At 38.0% G+C, this 20,581-nt stretch overlaps 1 protein-coding gene across 1 annotated transcript in view; it reads left to right on the top strand.

Annotated features, from left to right (window-relative positions):
- MBOAT2 (membrane bound O-acyltransferase domain containing 2) overlaps positions 1 to 20,581 on the top strand; it is a 155,200-nt gene that overhangs the window by 103,242 nt on the left and 31,377 nt on the right. Inside the window, exons 5-6 of the mRNA XM_049784522.1 lie at positions 15,183 to 15,238; positions 16,690 to 16,744. Of these exons, the coding sequence (XP_049640479.1) occupies positions 15,183 to 15,238; positions 16,690 to 16,744 (111 nt within the window). The remainder of the gene's footprint in view (positions 1 to 15,182; positions 15,239 to 16,689; positions 16,745 to 20,581) is intronic.

Genomic DNA, 20,581 nt, shown 5'->3' with positions numbered 1-20,581 from the left:
TCTTTCGAACAAGAAACAGAAGATCTGCTAGTAAAGTCAGTCTTGAATCATCAGGAGAAATATTAGCCAGAAATTCACTGCTAGGATACAGAATGTAGGAAAAAAATCTTAGCATTGTGGAAAATAAATGTTCAATAATAAACATGAACCAATATTTTATTGAGCTAAGAGAAAATATGTGCTATAAAAAAAAAAAGAATTCAAATGATGAACTTAGTTTTCTCCTTAAAGGAGTTAAAGTGAACTTCATTTTTATTAAATAATTTTAAAAATTGGCTTAGATGAAGGGAAATTGCAATCAAAAGAACAACCAAACCAAAACTGACTATGCTAAAAACTGCCTAGTTAATTTGGTAGTATATTGGATAGCATTGAGAGATACATCTGGAATTTAAAAAAGAAAATAGATACTGATAGTTTATAAATTATGTGTATTGTTTTTATGAGAATACACTTTCTCAGGACATCTCACTCATCTGAAGACATATGATAATTCATATATTTCTCATTCACTCAAATCACCCAATGAATGTAGTGTTTTGTATTGTCTGTATAGTATAATTTCCCATTATAACTATTGAGCAATCTATATAGAGGATATACTTAAAGACCACCCGAATAAACATCTCTTCATCAAAAATAATTATGAGTTTTCTTGAAGAAAATGAGCTTATGAGCAGAATCAACAAATATACTGGGTTAACATAGAAAGGTGAATTTTAAGAGGTAACCCAGGCCACTAATCTTCAGAGCATAATGAAATTATAAAATTATGAAAGAATGAAATTAAGGCTAAGGATATAGCTCCCGGGTAGAACACATGCTTTGCGTACATGAGGTCCTGCATTCTGTACATGCACCAAGAGAAAAAAAAGAATCAAAGTCATGTAGAAAATGTGATCTTGAGAACAGTATCCAAACTGATCTTGTTCATCACCTGTATCCTTACTGCTTAGCACATAGTGGCATCAGTTAATACTTATTGAGCCAATAAGAATACTTCAATATTGTCCCCAATCATACTTATATTTTCTCTTCCTTTCTTTTCTTTCGTTATGTGCTATCCCATGTTTCTCATTTCAAGACCATGGCGTGTTTTTTTGTTTGTTTGTTTTTGTTTGTTTTGCTTTTTTTGTTTGTTTGTTTGTCTGTTTTTTTTTGTGGTGCTTATCGATATAGCTCGAGCCCTCACTGGATATTTGACACTTCTTTTGGTACTGGTGGAGTGTTTCACCTTCTTTTTCTCCATCTCTCAAATCGATGATGAGAGCCTCTAGAAGGATTCCGCCCAGTTTCGGTGTATTAGACCCTTACCCCAGTTTATTACTTTTCTCTTTTTTTTTTTTTTTTTTTTTTGGTTTTTGGGCCACACCCAGTAACGCTCAGGGGTTACTCCTGGCTATGTGCTCAGAAGTTGCTCCTGGCTTGGGGGACCATATGGGACACCGGGGGATCGAACCGCGGTCCGTCCAAGGCTAGCGCAGGCAAGGCAGGCACCTTACCTTTAGCGCCACCGCCGGGCCCCTACTTTTCTCTTTTTCAAACAAAACCACGCAACTTGAACTAGCTAGTCCTGCCTCAAGTTAGAGGGGGAACTAAGGGAGGCATCAAGACCAAACAGGTGCAAGACTACTAAGTTGTGGGTTAGATACAGAGGGGACCACATATTCTAGCCGCCCTGGGGTGAGTGAAGAAGAAATGGGTGGTAGGACAGAAACGGAGGTGTAGGGAGGACAATTTGGTGATGGGAATCCCCCCTGATTTTATGTAAATATGTACCTAAAATATTATTGTCAACACTATGTAAACCACTATGATCAAAATAAAAATTAAAAAAAAAACAATATAGAATTTTTTGCTGGAAGAAAAACAAAACAAAACAAAAGAATACTTCAATAAAGAAATATTCGGTAAAGTAGAAAAATATAATATCTCATAGTTTTAAGCACTATACAGAATAACCTTGAGTACTTCCTGGTGTGATTTCAAAACAAAAATGAAACAAACAAAATTATATTAACAACAACTAAAATGGAACCATATTGTAAAATCATAATTTTCAATATAGGCAAAAATACCAGAGGTGTTAAGCAGATAACATTCTAACCTCTAATCTTATTTTAATATTTCTCTAGCTTGTATTTTGTGACTCATAAAACTTCATTAAAAATATTTGTGCTGCTTAGATATTTAGTAACCAGATATAAAAAGCAATTTTCAGGAGAGCTCACCAAGGCAATAACTCCTAAAGGTGCCCCAGGGTACTAATATTGAGACTGATCCCTATGTGCAGGCTAGATGCTCAAAGGTCCATACTGCTCTGGCCCAGTGGTGCCTTGCCTAAGTCAGTGCCAGGAAACTTGGGTCTACTTATGCCAGGCATGAACCCCAGACCTTTGAGCTATCTTCCATTCCTCTTAAAAAGTAATGTAACAGTTAAATTGAATACAGATTTCTGTAAGCAACCAGGAAATATTAATACAGATTGGTGTAAATACAGATATGTATGATCTAGCTTTTTGTTAGATGTTCATTGCCTTTCCTTGGATTTGATTTGTCAAAGCCTTTTTTATTTTTCTTTTTACCTACACTAAACTCTTTTTACCCCTTGACTGCTCATAAAGCAACAATATTGTTCTGCAGCCTTCATATAATGAAAGTTTGTTCTCATTTATATAAAGAAAGTTAGTCCCCTCAGAAAGACTCATGTATTCTACCAGATTCACCTTTCTTGCCCATTCTGGCCTGTACCTGTCCTATTTACAGTCAGTCCACAGAGTTTTAACCAAGACAGCAGACCTGTGGCCTTCAGTTTTGTTAAAACTGCAGACTAACACTGATCCATGGGCCAGGGTTGAAGAATGCAGCTCTATATCTGCATTTCTTAACTATTTATTTTTGAAATTTGCAAAGATATTTTATGAAGACATATGTGTTTTAACAGTAATAAAGTTTTTCTTCTTTTTTATAATTTATTTAAGTACTGTGGTTACAAAATTGTTCACGGTTGACTTTCAGTCATAGAATGTACACCACCCTTTACCGGTGCACATTTCCAGCCACCAATGTCCCCATCAACCATGTCCCCTTCCAATCTTGTTTCTTCCTTTAAAGTTCCTTTTCAATCTTGGCCCCCTGTCTTACTGGTTGACCTCGTAGTCTCATGCTGTGTTTCCCTGACCCCCATTTATATTACTTTCATCTGTGACTGCCTCCTTGGACCTTTAAGGGGCCAGTTGAGAAATCCCGAGCTACATAGTTGTTTGGTGAACCAGGCGCTTTGTTGAGTTTCTCGCTTCTTCAGGGTCTCTGGGATCCTCCTCACTAAGATGGTGGGAAGCCAGATCTGCCAGGGAGTGTGCAGAGAGTGAGTGTGCCTGCTCACCACATGAGCACACCTTGTTTCTAAAGGATTGTTTCGTGGCCCAGAAATTAGTAGGTAATTTCTAAGAAATGTAAGTCCCAAATGAGCTTCCTAAAACATGGTTTCAAGTGTGTTGCTTAAATCTTAAATTTCATGTACATTTTGCAACTGTCTTAAGTACATAGAGGTAAAAATCGCATTTTCAATATGTTTGGGAAAAATATTTGACCATCGCTGATGAAAAAGTCAACTTAGGCAAATTAACTCCAGCGGCCCATCCTGGCAGTACAGTGTGAAGTTGAAAAAATATTTTTCTGTTTTTGTTTCTGAAATGTAAACAGAAGAAAAAGAAGCCATCTTAGGGGCAGGCTTTTCATGTAATGAGATATTCACTGATCTAGAAGACTTGAAATGCTTCTATGAATATGGCGATAAATTTGTAGGAGAGGTACAACTGAATACAGTAGCCTCCTCCTTGTGCAAAGATGCCCTGTTGTCTGAAGCTGGAAGTCTGGGAGGAGAATCACAGACATGATGACTCTTTGGTACCAGTCAGCTTGACCTCCACAAGACATACAATGCAAGTGTGTATGGGTTCATGCCATTAGCTTCAAAATGCAGTAAGAATGTTGGTTAGATTTTTAAAAAAAGGATTTGCCTTTTAGTTTAAGTATATTTTTACAAAATCATTGGAAGTGGCAGAATTTTTTTAAATAATTTTTATTTTTACCACAGTAGATTAAAAATCTGTCACAGTAATATTTTAGGTACATAGTGACATTGAATCAGGGCCATTCCCACCACCAATGTTGTCCTCCCTCCACCTGTTTCCAGCATGCATCCCATATCCTCCTCTTTTGCCCCCGGGGTTGCTAGCATAAGTGGTCTGCTCTGTGTATAGTTTGTTGTAGATTGGGTGTTGATTCTATTGTCGTTGGCTTTGTATTTGGTGTTTAAGGCTGATCATTTTTTATTTCTACTTCATGTTCATACGACTGTTTAGTCTTGGTACCCTCCATTATTTCTCCACTTTGTGAGGTAGAACAAGATGGTTCAAATTCTGTGGTTCTGTTAGAAGGAAGGAAGAAGGAAAGAAAGGGGGAGGGGCAAAATCAAACAAGCAAAACACGGGAGGAGTCCTTCGAGAGGCTATAAATATCAATTTAAGAGAAGAAAGGGAAAAAGGAAGAAAAACATAACAAGAATACAAAAAAAATCAGACAAACAAAAAACCTGAAAAGCACCACAGCAATAAAGACAACAACCAAACAAAAACCATGGTCCCAAGATAAAAACAAAACAAAGTACAAAACAAACAAAAATCCCAAAAACAAAAACAAGCAATAACAATAACAAAAAAATTAATTTGTGCTTTTTCTTTTTTTGCATAGGCACAGTAAATATTGGAGAGATTAGAAAGGGTATTCCCTTGGCCTAAGAGATACAGGTTTTCTCTGCCCTTGTAGTATTCTGTCATGGGAAAAACTACAGGCTTTGTACATGCTCTTATTCTCTCCCCTAGGTTCTTTTGTGATGTCTGGAAACTTTGCACTCAGTTGTGGATGTTAAAATCAGGCTTCTGTATCTAGAGATCTTGGTATTTGCACAGGTCATAGGATGGAGCCTAAGGTGGAGTCTTTCTCTATGGTTCTAGAAGTTCTGTTCCAACACTGTTGTTTTAATCAGTCTTCTGTGTTGGTGGTCTTGGTTTTTGCACCAATCCTAGAGCAAAGTGTAGGATAGAGTCTTTTATTATGTTTCCAGAAGTTCTGCTCAGTTGTAGTTGTCTCAATCAGGCCTCTGGAATTAAGAGATCTTGGTTATTGTACAGGTCAGAGGCCAAAGCCTAGACTAGGGTCTTTTTTATTGGACTGGGATAGGTTCTGCCCAGTCATGGTTGTCACAGTCAGTCTTCTGTAGTTAGCGATCTTGGCTTTTGCACAAATCAAAGGATGATGTGTTCAGACATCATTTTTAAGGACTTAGAACAATCAATTATAAAATTCATCTGGAACCACAAAAGATCCAGGTTAGCCAAATACATACTGAAAAACAAGAAGCTGGGTGGCATCTCTTTACCTAATCTGAAGCTTTACTATAAAGCCATAGTGATCAAAACAGCATGGTACTGGAACAAAGACAGAGTCTTAGACCAGTGGATTAGAACCAAATATCCACGCTCTGCATCATCCTGACTTCAATGTAGGATATACAGATTCCAGGATCTTCAATAAAGAAACATGATACCAACAACAGAGACTGTGTGAAAAATAAAACTAGTGGCACTACAGACAATGACCTGGATTGGACAAACTAGTTTGCCTGAAGCCTAGGGTTGGTCTTATGCCAGGAAACTTCACGGGTAGGGTCTTTTTGTATTTAGGCTAAGGTTTTTCCTTCCCATGTCCCCCATATTTTGGTGGACCTATGCAAACAATAATTGTCACTCTAACACCATTTTTACTGTGCTCCTTTGACTCTAAACCTTAAAAAAACAAGAAAACCCACTTAAACTTTTGAGGTTAACTTAAACTAATATGCATGTGCATGGAAATGTAAAAACTACTATGCCTTCAAGTTTAAGGAGTTCCATAAATTTTATGGCTTTAGATTGCTTTGTGTACCTCTAAGAAATGTTATAATGTACTACAATCTGGGGACTTGAGGGACAAAGTAATTGTACATGGGTTCAGTTTTATTTTTCTTAATGTTCTTTGACTATAAGTTCAAAATTAAGGTGTCGGCAGGGGGGATTTCTTCTGAGAACTCTGTTTTTGGGTGCTTGTCCTTTCACTGTAACTTTACCTTGTCTTCTTTGCATTATTGTTCATATAATTAAAAATAAAAAATTAAAAAAATAGAACAGACTATCCAGAGATAAACCCCCAAATAAAACCCCAGCAAATGATGTTGGGACAACTGGATAACCACCTGTAAGAAATTAAAGATCGATCCATTCCTCACACCTTACACAAAAGTCAACTCAAAATGGATTAAAGACTTTGAAATCAAACCTGAATCTATAAAGTTTATTGAGGAAGAAATAGAATATTTCAAGACCTATATATCAAAAATAGTCTTTGAGGATAGAATGCCAATGGCGAGAACATTAACATCAAACCTAAATAAATGGGACTACATCAAACTTAAAAGTTTCTGCATGGCAAAAGAAACCCTACTTAATAGTAGAAAATAGTTAAGTGACTGAGTTTTTTATCCCCCACATTAGCTTTAGAAAACAGTTACATCAGAAGTAATAAAATGTAATGAAATGACCAAATAGTGTCCTTTGTACCAACATTACCTATTAAAATATAACAGAAAAGGATACAGGTATCAAAAACAAAACAAAACAAAAAAACCAAAAACCAGAAAATGCTTTATAATACAAATAAAAGCACAGGACCTCTGTTGAAATGGACACAGAGAGAAAGGAGGACATTTGGGGTGCTTTATTATAGAGTATTGGAAGAGTAGAAAAATATCTTTTTATTCAGATAGTAAAGTTTATTGTTGAAAATGTGAATTCCTCTCTGTAGGTATATTATAATTCATCTTAGCTTTTATCTTTTACTTCAATTTTCTTTAAAAAATTTTATTTAGATAACCATGATTTACAAAGTTATTGATAGTTGAATATACTATTTTAACACCATCTCATCACCAGTATTTCCATACTCTATCAGGCCCCCACCTCACTGCCTGTCTGCTACCTTGACAGGCACTTTATAAAGTTTGGTGATTGCAACTTAGATCTCATGTTTTCAGTGATGCTGAGTCTATGCTTCAGATTTACAGCTGTACTACTCTTCCACATCGCCAATATAAATGAAAACCTCGATCCCTTTTACCCATATTTTCTTCCTAAAAATAGACAACTTGAGCATTTTTATTCATAATAACTACTTGACAGTAGCCACACCTATAAAAAAAACTTGCTATTTGTAAAATAATAATCATTAAAATACAGGCCTAATCCCCACCCCATACCTCACCAAAGACAGTAGAGAAACAAACTCCTGAGAAAAATGTACAAAATAGAAATGGTGGCAATTAAGCTCACTGGGGAAAACTATTCTTGATTATTCAGTAAATATTAACAAGTCAAGGAGGAAAGTCCAGTGCTTGCTTTCTATGGTGGATAAGGAACAGATTTTCAGGAGGGGGCATGGAAAGGCGATTCAGTTTTGGAATGTGTTAATTTTTGTTTTATTCATCCATGAAAAAGATTGGTATGAAATAGCTTTTCATTTGAGTCAAGAATATATTTTCAAGCTATCTAGAGAGTATCAGATGCTCAGTAAATATTGCATGGCTTTTTAGTCACATGTGCTTATCAGTTAAGATAGATTGAACCTGGGCCGAATGTTTTTGCGAGGTGCTCAGATACTGAGCAAAGTCGATTTATAGTCTTTTCAAGCGCACGGAGTGATAGAGCATTTGGTCTGAAAGCTGCAGTGTGATTGTCATTGTCTCTCCTTTCAGAATGTAGTATGCAAGTTGAGTCTAATTTTAGAGCCTCTTTGTATTCTGTGAAAGGAGGCCTAGAAGGCTCTGGCTGCTGGGTTTCCTCTGCTCCCTCTGTCTTGGCGACTGTTCTAAGTAGGGTGGATGTAAATTATTCACCCACTAAACGGCAGTGTTCCATTGATCCCGTCTCCTTCGTGCCAGTGTCTCCCTACACCTTGACCTACATTCAATAGAAGAAACATTCTCCTGCCAAGAATGTTGTGCCAGTCACTGAGGCTGAATAGGTGGAGTCCCGTTCTCTAGCTGATTTGGCTCTTTCCTGCCCAACCCATACCTTTCCCCTGCTTTTCTGCCTCTTCTCACAGCCACGCAGTAGAACAAGATTATTAGAAATAGGAATGCCATCTAGTTCAACCTTTATGGAAAGCGATATGGAGATTCCTCCAAAAACTGGAAATCGAGCTCCCATACGATCCAGCTATACCACTCCTAGGAATATACCCTAGGAACACAAAAATACAATACAAAAATCCCTTCCTTACACCTATATTCATTGCAGCACTATTTACCATAGCAAGACTCTGGAAACAACCAAGATGCCCTTCAGCAGATGAATGGCTAAAGAAACTGTGGTACATATACACAATGGAATATTATGCAGCTGTCAGGAGAGATGAAGTCATGAAATTTTCCTATACATGGATGTACATGGAATCTATTATGCTGAGTGAAATAAGTCAGAGAGAGAGAGAGAGAGAAAAACGCAGAATGGTCTCACTCATCTATGGGTTTTAAGAAAAATGAAAGACTTTCTTGCAATAATAATTTTCAGACACAAAAGAGAAAAGAGCTGGAAGTTCCAGCTCACCTCAGGAAGCTCACCACAAAGAGTGATGAGTTTAGTTAGAGAAATCACTACATTTTGAACTGTCCTATTAATGAGAATGTATGAGGGAAATGGAAAGCCTGTCTGGAGTACAGGCGGGGGTTGGGTGGGGAAGAGGGAGATTTGGGACATTGGTGATGGGAATGTTGCACTGGTGATGGGTGGTGTTCTTTACATGACTGAAACCCAAACACAATCATGTATGTAATCAAGGTGTTTAAATAAAATATATATAAAAAATGAAAAAAAGGAAATAGTTATTAGAATATGTTACCAGTTCCTGCTATAACAGAACTAATCAAATTTCTAAGATTCTAAAAAGTTAACAGTGAACCTTTAAAGACCTGCCCCTTGTGTGCCTGACTTGCTGCTCTATCATCCTTCTTCCTCCATGATTCAAAGAGAGCAGCCAAATCCCCCATTGCCCTAGCCCCCAACTCCTAAAGGCATAGCTGAGGAGTTGGAAGCATTTTCTCTTCAGTTCTGTTTGACTTCTCTGTACACTTCTTTAATTATCTTATTGACAGTTTTTTTTACATAATCATTTTTATACCTGTTTTTTTCTTCTGAGAGATAAAAATATTTTTTACCACTTTTCAGTTAATCATTGCATTCCTTCAATGTCTCTGGTGTGGTTACCAATTCCAGTATTTATTACAAATGTTATCAAACACCTGTAGTTTCTCAGGTACTGTTGAAAATAGTTGTCATATTGTTGCTTTATTTATTCATACAGTGGTACTAATTCCCCTCGCTTGATAGGTAGGCTATAGTTTATTGAGCAGGAGTGAGGCCTGAACTTAGGTTGAGTTTTCTGACTTGATTGTTCCACTGTCAGTTCTCTGTCTCTCTACCTGGTACCCTAATAGGCATCTTGTATCACATATATCCACAGCAGACTCCTGGTTCTTCATCCTGTTCTGCCAGAATGTCCTACCTCAGATCCAATTCTTCATTTAGATGTTCTGCCCACAGGTCTTGGTGGCATCTGGTCTTTAAGCATGTATTAAACCCATTGTCACATTATTATAAACCCTGAGCTGGACCTCTCCTCAGATGGCCTATCCTTCAACTTGCTTGGAACCTCGCCCCCTCCCCTGCTTAGCTCGACCCCACACCCTACACATGAGCTTCTCAACCCAGTGCCATATTATCAAAATCCACTCACTCCTCTTCCACAAGCTCTTTAGTTCCCAGCCTCATCCAAGCCAAAATCATACTCTTCTAGCTCTCAGGGAAAGCCACTGTCCAGTCTGGCTGTTACTATTCCTGTCTTCCTTCTCATCAGTATACTCACAGCTGAGCCTTCACCAGTCTCCTAGCATTCCAGGCAAAGGCTACCTGGGGCTGTTGACCTTGCTTTCCTCTCTTCCTGGAACATTCTTGCTCCAGACATCTGCATGGTTTGCTCCCAGACATAAATTCTCTATTTAAATGTCATCTATTGCTTGCGGCCAGTCCTCATCCAGATCCTGGCACACTCTCTCCCCTCTCACTATGTAGCCTGCTTCATGCTTCTGCTAAGTACATAGCAACATCTGGTATGCTCTGTGTTCTTACCTGCTTACTCATTTATTATCTCTCACTTACATCCTGACACTTTCCTCCAAGTCTGCTTTGTTCTTCTGCTCAGCACTAAGCTACATCTGGCACACTATTTACCTACTAATTCATTTATGATCTAGCTCTCCTTCCAATATAATATAAATCCCTGAGAGCAAGAACTCATGTTGGGTTCATGGCCTGATCTCCTGTTTCCTTGTAGTAGACTGTAAAGATTTGTTTTCTAGAAGTGTGGGAGCCAGCTTAGAAGGCTGAATGAATGCCCAGAGCTTCGTTCCCAGCACCACATGGTCCCTAAGCACTGCCTAGAGCAAACTCTGAACATCACCAGATGGGACCTCAAAACAACTTGTTTTCTGAATGAGTGAAGTGAATGACTGACTGAATGTATGGTTCAGAAAGTGATGGCTTTTTCTATTGCTTCTATTGCAGTCATTTGGCATGGAATAAGTGGAATTAATCTACAGTGGGTGTTGCTTGCTGAAAAAAGACTCTGTGTACTTAGACTGAGAATGGGGAGTTCACAGTTTGCATCTCTTGTGTGATACCTGGGAGCCTTGTGGCAAACTGGCTTTTTATCAAATAGGTCTTTGTACTTGTTCTGTACCACCGATATGTACAATCCATTAGAATTGAACCATTTCCTAGAGTTAATGAAACAATCAAGATAAGTGAGGGTTTTTTATATTCATATTTTAATTATCTTTAACTGCATTAAATTTTTATTGTCATAGAACCAAATTCTATTATTATTTTTGTAATGTTTATTAGCTTTTACATTTTTTGTAATTTCAAGTGTAGACTGTTTTATTTTGTTCTTTTTAGCAGATGGATCTTTTTGTTTTCTTTTTTATTGTTTTACATAACCTGAAATGGACTTCATCTGCTGAAGTATTTTTTCTAACAGTTAGCTCCTACATTTCTCCACATTCTGAGTTCATAGGAGAAAGTATCTGCTGTCTCATCTGTCTCTGGTGACAGGGTCGCATGGGAGGGACAGGCTGCCCTGACTCTGCCCTTGTCATGCTTAGAGTGACACTGTGGAAGCTCCACTGGCATCTGTTTTTCTTCTCTCCTGTGTCCTGGCCTCCATTTTCAAAGGGGCCACTCTCATTCATGCCAGCTTATCTCAAAGTTTTCCTCAGCTTGGAAGCAACCAGGAAGTCTTGTTCAGGACTGAACAAGAAGTATTTGTGAAAATTATTTGCATGGGTGTCTTTTCTGCTACTGGACCCTGCTATGAATAAAGTGGGACCTGTCCTCACTTTCTGTCTCTTTGCTCAAGCTCTTGTTCCTGTTATCTTTCAGTTCACTTTCTGGAATTCTCTTGAATCACTCATCCCTCACTTAACTCTTACTTTGTGCTTCCTTACTTTCATTCATTATATATTTTCACAATCCATTGTTGTTTCAGCTTCTGTTCTGTTCTCCTTGCCACTGCTCCCAGTGATAGGCTGAGAAACCTGATACTTACCTGATGCCTCTTTTAAACTGAAGGTAGAGTTTGTACCATCACCAGCAAGAAAGAAGAACATGGTTTGAGATATTTTTCAAGCTTGACAGTCAGCACGTTAGGCTGATGCATTTGTGGTACTAAAAGTGCAGCTAAAGTAAGGCAGTGTCCTGCTGTTTCTTAGCATGTGTGTGTGTGTGTGTGTGTGTGTGTGTGTGTGTGTGTTGTCAGAAAAGCAAGCAAATAATTTTAAATTGTAAATGCTTTTAAACTTATATGAGAATGTAGAAGAGCACTAAGGAGTATAAGCAATCTACCGAAAGAGTAAATGTTTTTGTTGCTTGGGATGAAAGGAAGCAAATGCTCTAGTTGTAGGCATGGTGTTGGAACAATATGTCCATAACTATAGTTCCCAATATTGTAAATCATGGTACATGATACTTTAATAAAAAATGGTAAAAAAAATAAAATAAATACATTTCTTGCATTATGTGAAAAAATATTTAGTTGACTTATATTTGGTGGGTAGGCAGGGTAGAAGGTCTCCCAGAGAGTGCTCAAGAGGGCTGGGGGCCCTTCCTGAAAATTCTGTCAACTATATTTGAGTTCAGTGCAAGGGCCCAGCGTATGGAGCTGGGAGGGCCCTGCAGTGCTGCACATTAGCCTGGGTTTCTCTGGCATAGGATGATGCTGGGCTGAAGCTTGAGATGCTCAGGAGACCTTGTAGTACCAGGGATTGAACTCAAGTCAACCACATGCAAGGCAGGTACTTAAGCCCAGTACTGCCTAATAAAGAAAAATGCTTAATAATCATGTTAGCAATCTTGAGAGCCCCTCAAGCAGTGTAGAGGACCTGGGGTACAATTCTAGTGTATCTTGGCTGGCCTGGTATGATGATTTATGCCAGAGATCACTAGCATTACACTGGCAGACTTGGGTTCTTGTAGGCCAAACCCATCAGTGCTAGGGGTGGGGGAGTTTGACCTTGGACCTAGGCTTATGCAAAATATGTGCTTTGGCTACTGAGCCATCTCCACAACCCCTTCAGGTATATTTATAATGTTTAAAGTAATGTGAACAGTGGAATCTAAAGGAGGTTTTAATGACTCATTAGAGGAACTGTTTCTCTCTGGTTCCTAAACTCGGAGGAACATTAGACAGGGATCGAAAAATGACTTGTCTTCTAAGGAAATGGAAATTACAGGGCACTTTTATAATCCTCAAAGGCATGAAAAGTATCTTGAAAAACTAAAATGGCATCTGGGTGATCAAAACAACCTGAGGGATTAGCTCGCTGAAAAATAATTTCGAAAGAGTAAGTGATCTAAATGTAAGAACTGACTTCTAAAGGAAGCCTGGAGAAATCACCTCCCTTTGGTCCTTCAAGTTTAAGAGCCTCCATCATTTGACTCTTGATGAGCTCTTGGTTGTTAGGAATATAAGCAGTAAGTGCATATATGCCCAGATCTGTGCATTTTCTTTTCAGTAGTGGGAATATTGAAAACAACCCCTTGATGGCATGTACTAACATGAAAAACCCGCTCCTTTTTCCATGTGTTTATCTGGGGTTTTGCTTATGGTGGTAGCTAATGCCAGCCTGGCTCTGTTCTTAGTAGGGGGTAGGGAGGAAAGTGCTTCCTCTTTGTACTGGTTTCTGCTCCCCCTGCTATTCTCGGGGGGAGGGGGGGGAAACGGACTCTTCTGAGTCTTTTGTGAGTGTGTGTGACTATAAACATGTGTAACTAACTATAATTTATGACAATTGTTCTTTAGAACTAATATAATAGTTAAAGGATAAAAATGGTGATTTTCTTATGAATTTTTTCCTAACCCATTTAATTGGTGGCTGTACAACATGGGAGAATATTAGCATTTTTATATGAAACATAATTTTAAAGTTTTTTGTCTTTTTCATATGTATCCTGTCTCAGGGCAATTGACAAGCTCCTCCCCCTCCCCCCTACATCTCGGGACCTGGCTCCAAGAACAGGGACTTGAGCAACTCTGCTTGCTGCCTTCTTTCCCCTCATTTTTCTCCTTCTGTTTTGTTCCACATTTCTCACCCAGACTCCCTTAATACGTTTCCTTTATCCAGGACACTTGCTGTTCCACTTTAAGTTAAGCTCTGAACCTCAGGGCTGCAGGGTAGGTTGAAAAAGAAAAGAAAAGAAAAGAAAAGAAAAGAAAAGAAAACAGGTCCAAGTGTGTGCCCAGATGTCCTCTCATCTCTGAGGGGTTTGATTGATGCCTGCAGCTGCCTACACAGGGTTTCTTTTAGAGAATGAGCTGCTCTCTTTGTTCCTTCTTCCACTGCCTTCCCCTCATCTTCCTCCTCCTCCTCCTCCTTTTCTTCTTCCTCCACTTCTTACCTCTCCTCCCGATATTGTTAATAGTGGTTTCATGCACATGTCATTCCAACACCACACCCACCACCAGAATATCCACTTTTCTCCACAAAGTTCCAAAGACTCTTCCTTTATTACCACCCTCTCTGCAACCATCTCAGTTCTGTAACCAAGTTATCTGGTTCTGCTGCCTTTGGTCATTTGTTGCTCCTTTACTATGTATCTTTATATCCCACACATAAGAAATTCTGCACCTGTCCTTTTCCTGGCTTCATTCATATTGAGACATGATGCTCTCTAGTTCAGAAATCTGTGTCATGGTAAATTGCATGGATTTTATCCTTTTTTATTGGCTGCATAGTATTCTATTCTTTACAAGCACCACACCTTCTTGATACATTCATTTGTGATTAAGCATTTGTTTTTTTCCATATCTTGCAATTGCACTCAGTGTTGCAATGAACATAAGTGTACTTATATCTTTAGAATTAATGTTTTGTATTTTAGGGGTAGATGATAAGAAGTTGTATTGCTGGGTCATATGGGAATTCTAGCCTTACTTTTTTGAGAGTTCCATTTTACTCTCTGCAGAGGTTGAACTAGAAGACATTCCCATTCCCAATAATACGTGGCAATTAGCACTTTTTTTTCATATGCCTGTTGGCCATCTATGTGTCTTCTTTAGGAAAGTGTTCATTTTCTCTTCCCAATTTTTGGTGAGATTATTGGATTTTTTTTGTTGTTCTGTTTAGCTTTATGAATATTGATTATATTTTGTTTATTCTTTATGTACAGTTTTATGTATTGTATGCAAATATTTTCTCCCATTTAGTAGGGTGTCTTCTTATTTTAGCTTGCATTTCTTTTCTCTATGGAGAACTTATAAATGCCTTTTAAAGCCAAGCATAGTCCAAATGTTGTTTCTAACACCTATTTCAGACTCAGGAGTTCCCAAATTACCCTTTGAAATTCATTGGAGGTCCTTTTAAATTTATAAAATTTAGGATTCTGCAAGTATATAAACAGAATAAACAGTTTTTAAAGTACAATTATTATTGAAGATATACCCTTTAATAAAATATTTATTTTTACTATTCACAGACCAATGATGATAATAACCCAGAAGATTACTAGTTTGGCTTATGAAATTCATGATGGTAAGAATTTGAAATTAATTTGTCATCCCTAAAACACATGATTGATATTTGATATTTTACCATAATGTACTTTTAAGTATTAGCAGGAAGAAAAGGATGAAGGGATGATGGAATAACCATTTAGCTTAACTGAGATGTAATTGTTTTTCATTGTATAATCATATTTTTTTCACTCAATTCAGCAATGGAACCAAAGTCAAGTAGTATGACTCAGTCATATGACCTATATTAAAGACAATTTAAAATATAAATCTGTATCATATAAACATTTAGTCTAAATCCAATTTATTAACAGAATTAATAAACACATTTCTTTGTTATACTTAGATTTGGATATATTTCCCCATCTCTCTCCCTTATATTTATATGCACACATTTAACCTATTTTAGTGTACATTTTTGTATTTTCTTATTTTTATCTAGTAAATGGGCATTTTGCCATATGAAGTGCTAATGACCTGAGCCTTTGTCTTGAAAGTCAGCTTCTTCCTTCAGCGGCTGAAGGAGCTCTTTGCCAGAACAGTCCATACTTACCATCTGCTAGGAAAAACCAGTGACGATTTTTAAATGCGTCGTTGGCTTGTTAATTTTGACCTTTGATTTTAGGATCTCATCATTTAATGTATAATCATAACTAATACTTTACTGTTTGGAAATGAAAGATAAAGAACTGATGAAAGTCACAGATCGGTTTTTATTCATTAGAATCATGTAGAAGCAGCTGAGCTTCAAGTTCATAGTACTGAAGCTTGTTGATTCAGTCATGCAGTAATAGAAAACCTGAAATTCTCCATTCTTTTTGGAAAGGCATAAAATTTACTGTTAAATGTGCAAACATTAGGGAATTTTTTTTAACTTTGCAATTTCCTCTGGAGAAGAGTTTTATTAGTTTCTTGTTAATTTTCTTCTTTTCCTCTGCTCCTAGTGCTCGGGGGACTACTTTAGGTGATATTCAGCCAGTTTGGCAAGATAGTTTAATGATAGGACTTGAACATGTAAAGCTGCTCAGGCCTTGTCTGGTGCTAGGGACTTTGAGGACCATCCTGATGGTGCTTGGGTGACCACTTGGGGCCAGCGATTGGCTTTTGGGTCTCAATGTGTGTTCTTACCTGCTAAGCAACCATCCTGGCCCCTATTTATCTGTTTGTTAAAGTCCATGGATGGAGCCCAGGTCCTTATGTGAGGTCGCTCTCTCTCTCACTAACTTAGCCACATCCACAGCACTTCATTTATCTTATACAGACCTACACATGTGGATTATTATATAAGCCCCTTTCATAGGGTTAGGCCTTTGTTCTAGTGATAAAGAAAGGCACCAATTATATATAATGGGTATACAAAAATTGGGCCTTTAAAACATGAGTTTCAGGTTATGAAAGTGGGGGCGAAGAATATAGCTCTTTTCTTGGAAGAAAATAAAATTGATTGTTGTACCTATTTTTATTTCTCAGGGATGTTTCGAAAAGATGAAGATCTAACTCCATCACAGAGAGGTTTAGCTGTAAGGTATGTGTTTTTGAATTTTATCCCATCATAGTTCCAGCTCTCTGCCTGTAACACACATCATTCTTGTGACTAAGATTGATTTATCTTTCTGGAGGAACTTTTTCGTGTAAAAGCCAAATCTTCTTCCCTTGCCTAGCTCCTTGTCACCAGGTTGGACTAAGCTAGGCATTCCTTCTGAGGCCTCATGACTCCTTGGATATATTATCAGGCAGCATGTTCCTCCTGTGTATTAGGAGGCTTTTGCCTCCTAAATTTTTTTTGTCTCTCCTCTGAGGCTCCAAGTTTCTTGAATAGAGTAATATTGTATAGTGTTCATGTTTTAGGCAGTGATTACAAATAACACCAGGGCAACTTTATCTGTAAGCCAACAACTAGAATAATTTATATATTTGGGGATTAGGGATAGGGAACTTGGGTCACACCCATAGTATTCCTGGATATATGCTCAGGGATATTTTTTGGTGATGCTTAGAGAACCATATGCAGTGCCAGGGATTGAAGTTTGGTCAGCCACATACAAGACAAACACTTGAACCTTTGTGCTCTCTCTCTCTGGCCCCAGATAAACTCTACATTTCTTGGTTGTTTTTTTTTTTGGGGGGGGGGGCACAACTAGCAAGGCTTAAGGCTTAGTCCTGGATCAGAAATCATACCTAGAGGTGCTCGGGGGACCATATGGATGCTGGGGATCAAATTCAGGTTGGCCACATGCAAAGAAAATGCTCACCCATAGTTTTATATTTCCAACCCACAGATGAATTATATTTTAATAACATAAGCACCTACGTGTCAGTTTTTGACATTTTGAAGACCCAGTAATATATCTTCACTATTATTTGAATAACATTTCTGTGGGAGGCTTCTGCTTTGTTTATTATGTATACTTGGTGAACAAAGGAATGCCCTTATTTCATGTCTGGGTCTGTCTTCATGTAATAAAATTAGAGGTTAATGACTCATTAAGGTAAAACTTCCTATGGAACATGTTGTTTCCTTTCAAAGTAAGCCTAAAAGATCAATTCATTTTCCATACCTAGCAATTGGAAAATTGAGGTTGCTTGTATAGTAGCTTCACCCTAACTATTGACTTTTGAGCTCAAGCCTATCTTGGGAATTTTGTATTTTTTTATGTTTAAAGTAACTTTATTTTTTTACATCTCCATAGTCTATATGTCAATAAATATATTTGAATTTACTTAAGTGATGAGAAGTTAGTTTGATCTAGCTCAGTAATTTGTAAATACTCTGCTCCTTTTATCCCATGGCATCTCACTTTGTCACTGGCAAATCCAAAGCCTTAATAAATCCCACTCTCTACCTCCCTGAAGAATAGAAGAAACAGTAGGAAAAAAGTTCCATCTTGTTACTGCATTTTGACTTTGTGACCCGAAATTAAAAAAAAAATGTGAACATTAGTAAAGCCAAGAATTCCATGCCATTCTTGTAGTCACCAATGCTCCCACTCTGTAAAATTATATATTCTCCTTTCTCTTCAGACTTCCAACGCCCCCTCCTGTGTAGTCACTTACACATGGCTAATGGCATATGTAAACTTGCAGATGGCAGCAGGTTTATTTTAGGAGAAAATAAGGGCATCGCTACTTCATTCTGCAGCTACTCTATCTGCTGCACTCCCTATATCTGTGACAGAATAGTTTTTTTCTAGTGCTAAATATTAACTGCCCATAAGCCAGTTTTCAGACCAACTTTCTGCTTCTACACTGAGTTTAATCACTTCTTGTTAGCTAAGGATTTTGCTTTCTCTCCTCTTATTCCTCTTTCTACAGACTATTTCTTACATCATTAAGCATGAGTTTCTATCTGTTTATTGGATCATTCCATTAGTTCTTTACCTCAGATTTCCATCTGGCTCTCCCCTCCTTATTCTGTACTCCTTTATACACTCTATGAAAGATATGTCCATTCTCACTTTTTCCTCTCTCCTTAACCATTCAGGCAGTTAGTCCTCAGTGCTGTTCTCTTGATGCTCTTACCAGGTTGCCCTGAAACTTATATTTGTTTGGTAATCTGGCCTTACACATTGTTTAACCTCATAGCAACATTTGACCTGGGTCAAATGTTATCAATTCAGTGGTCCTCAAACTTTTTAAACAGGGGGCCAGTTTATTGTCCCTCAGACTGTTGAAGGGCCGGACTATAGTAAAAACAAAAATTTTGAACACATTTCTATGCACACTGCATATATCTTATTTTGAAGTGAAGAAACAAAATGGGAACAAATACAATATGTGGCCCGCAGCTATAATTTGAAGACCACTGACTTAGACCTTGGAATGCCTTCTTCAGCTGACTTCTAGGATGCTGCATTCTTGTGGTTTTCCTCATGCACCCCAGGCTGTTCTTTCCCAACTTCTTTGTCAAGTACTTTTATTATGACCTACAACTAATATTCATCTGCCTCAAGGCACATGCCTGGATTTCTTCATCTTCTCCAGGTGATCAGATTCAGTACATTGGCTTTAAAGACTGCCTGTGTATCTGATGTCTCCTAAATTGATATTTCCTACTCTAGCTTGTCTCCTCAGCTCCAGCACCTATGATCCAACTGCCATTTTATAAATTGGCTGCTGGTGGGCAACAGGTGGCAATAGGGTGCCATAAAACAGGGCTTCCAAGTTTTTGCTGTTAACATGTAGTTTATCCTTGTACATGCCATCAGGTGATTGATTTAGAAAGGAAGCTGCTGGTGATATGTGAAGGATGTGGCAGGCATGGGCACTAGACTCTCTTCCTTTTTTCAGGGAATTCAGAGCCTCACAGGAGAGGCAGAACATTCAGTATCTAGCCTACTGCCACACAGGAAGTATTATTGTCTGATATTTGAAGTGCTCTGGGAATCTGAGAAGAAATGCCTAGCCCAGGGCCACAGTGATAGGACAGTGGTAGGGCGTTTGCCTTGCATATGGCTGGTTTGATCCCAGCATCCCATATGGTCCCCTGAGCCAGGAGCAATTTCTGAGCACATAGCCAGGAGTAACCTCTGGTTACTTGGTGTGGCCCCAAAACAAAACAAAACAAATCCCTAGTCCAACCTGGCCAGAATTGATATGAGAGATTGCAATGAGAGATATGTTTCAGAGAGATCTCTGTAAAATATTAGAAATCCAGAATGTCAAGGCTGAAATGCTAGTATAGCAGGGTAGGATGCTTGCAGAATGCTTCTGAAATGGGTTGCATTCTTGACATGTTATATAGTCCCCCTGAGCCTGCCAATAGTGATCGCTGAGTTTAGAGCCAGGAATAAGCCCTAAGCACTGCCTAGTATGGCCTAAAAAATGGAAAGAAAAATAAAACAAACCCCCAAACCCCAGAATGTCAATAATGCTGAGACTGAGAAACCTTAGAACAATGGTTAATTGATACTAATATTATGGAATGAAAGAATTAATACCTCAATTAGTCATGAGTGATATATTATAATAATATTTGTTTCCCATTTTACTAGCAAATATTACCTACTTCAGCATATAAAATGGGTTACTTTTATAGACCAGTCGAGCCTGAAAACCCCAATTGAGCCAGAAATTACGTCAGCAAATTTCATAGCTAAGTATTATCTCTTGCCCTTGTAAATTGTGATACAAAGTTTGGCTTTCTATGATAGAATAGAACTACATCTTATTAAATGGATATTGTTTGGAGCCTTGAATATAGTTGGTATTGAAAATGGAGCTCTGTTGCTGGAGTACAAGAAGTTCTTTTACGACGCCTGGGCTCTTCCCCTGGCGTTGAAGACGGCAAGGAAGCATTCTGTTTCAGCACTAAATAAGAAGTACAAGAGACTGTGCCAGCAGCATTTAACTTTCATCAATTTTG

Source organism: Suncus etruscus, chromosome 12 (genome assembly GCF_024139225.1).
Source record: "Suncus etruscus isolate mSunEtr1 chromosome 12, mSunEtr1.pri.cur, whole genome shotgun sequence".
Classification (NCBI taxonomy): domain Eukaryota; kingdom Metazoa; phylum Chordata; class Mammalia; order Eulipotyphla; family Soricidae; genus Suncus; species Suncus etruscus.
The sequence above is the reverse complement of the archived record's forward strand: the minus strand, read 5'-3'. Positions and strand labels throughout refer to the sequence as shown.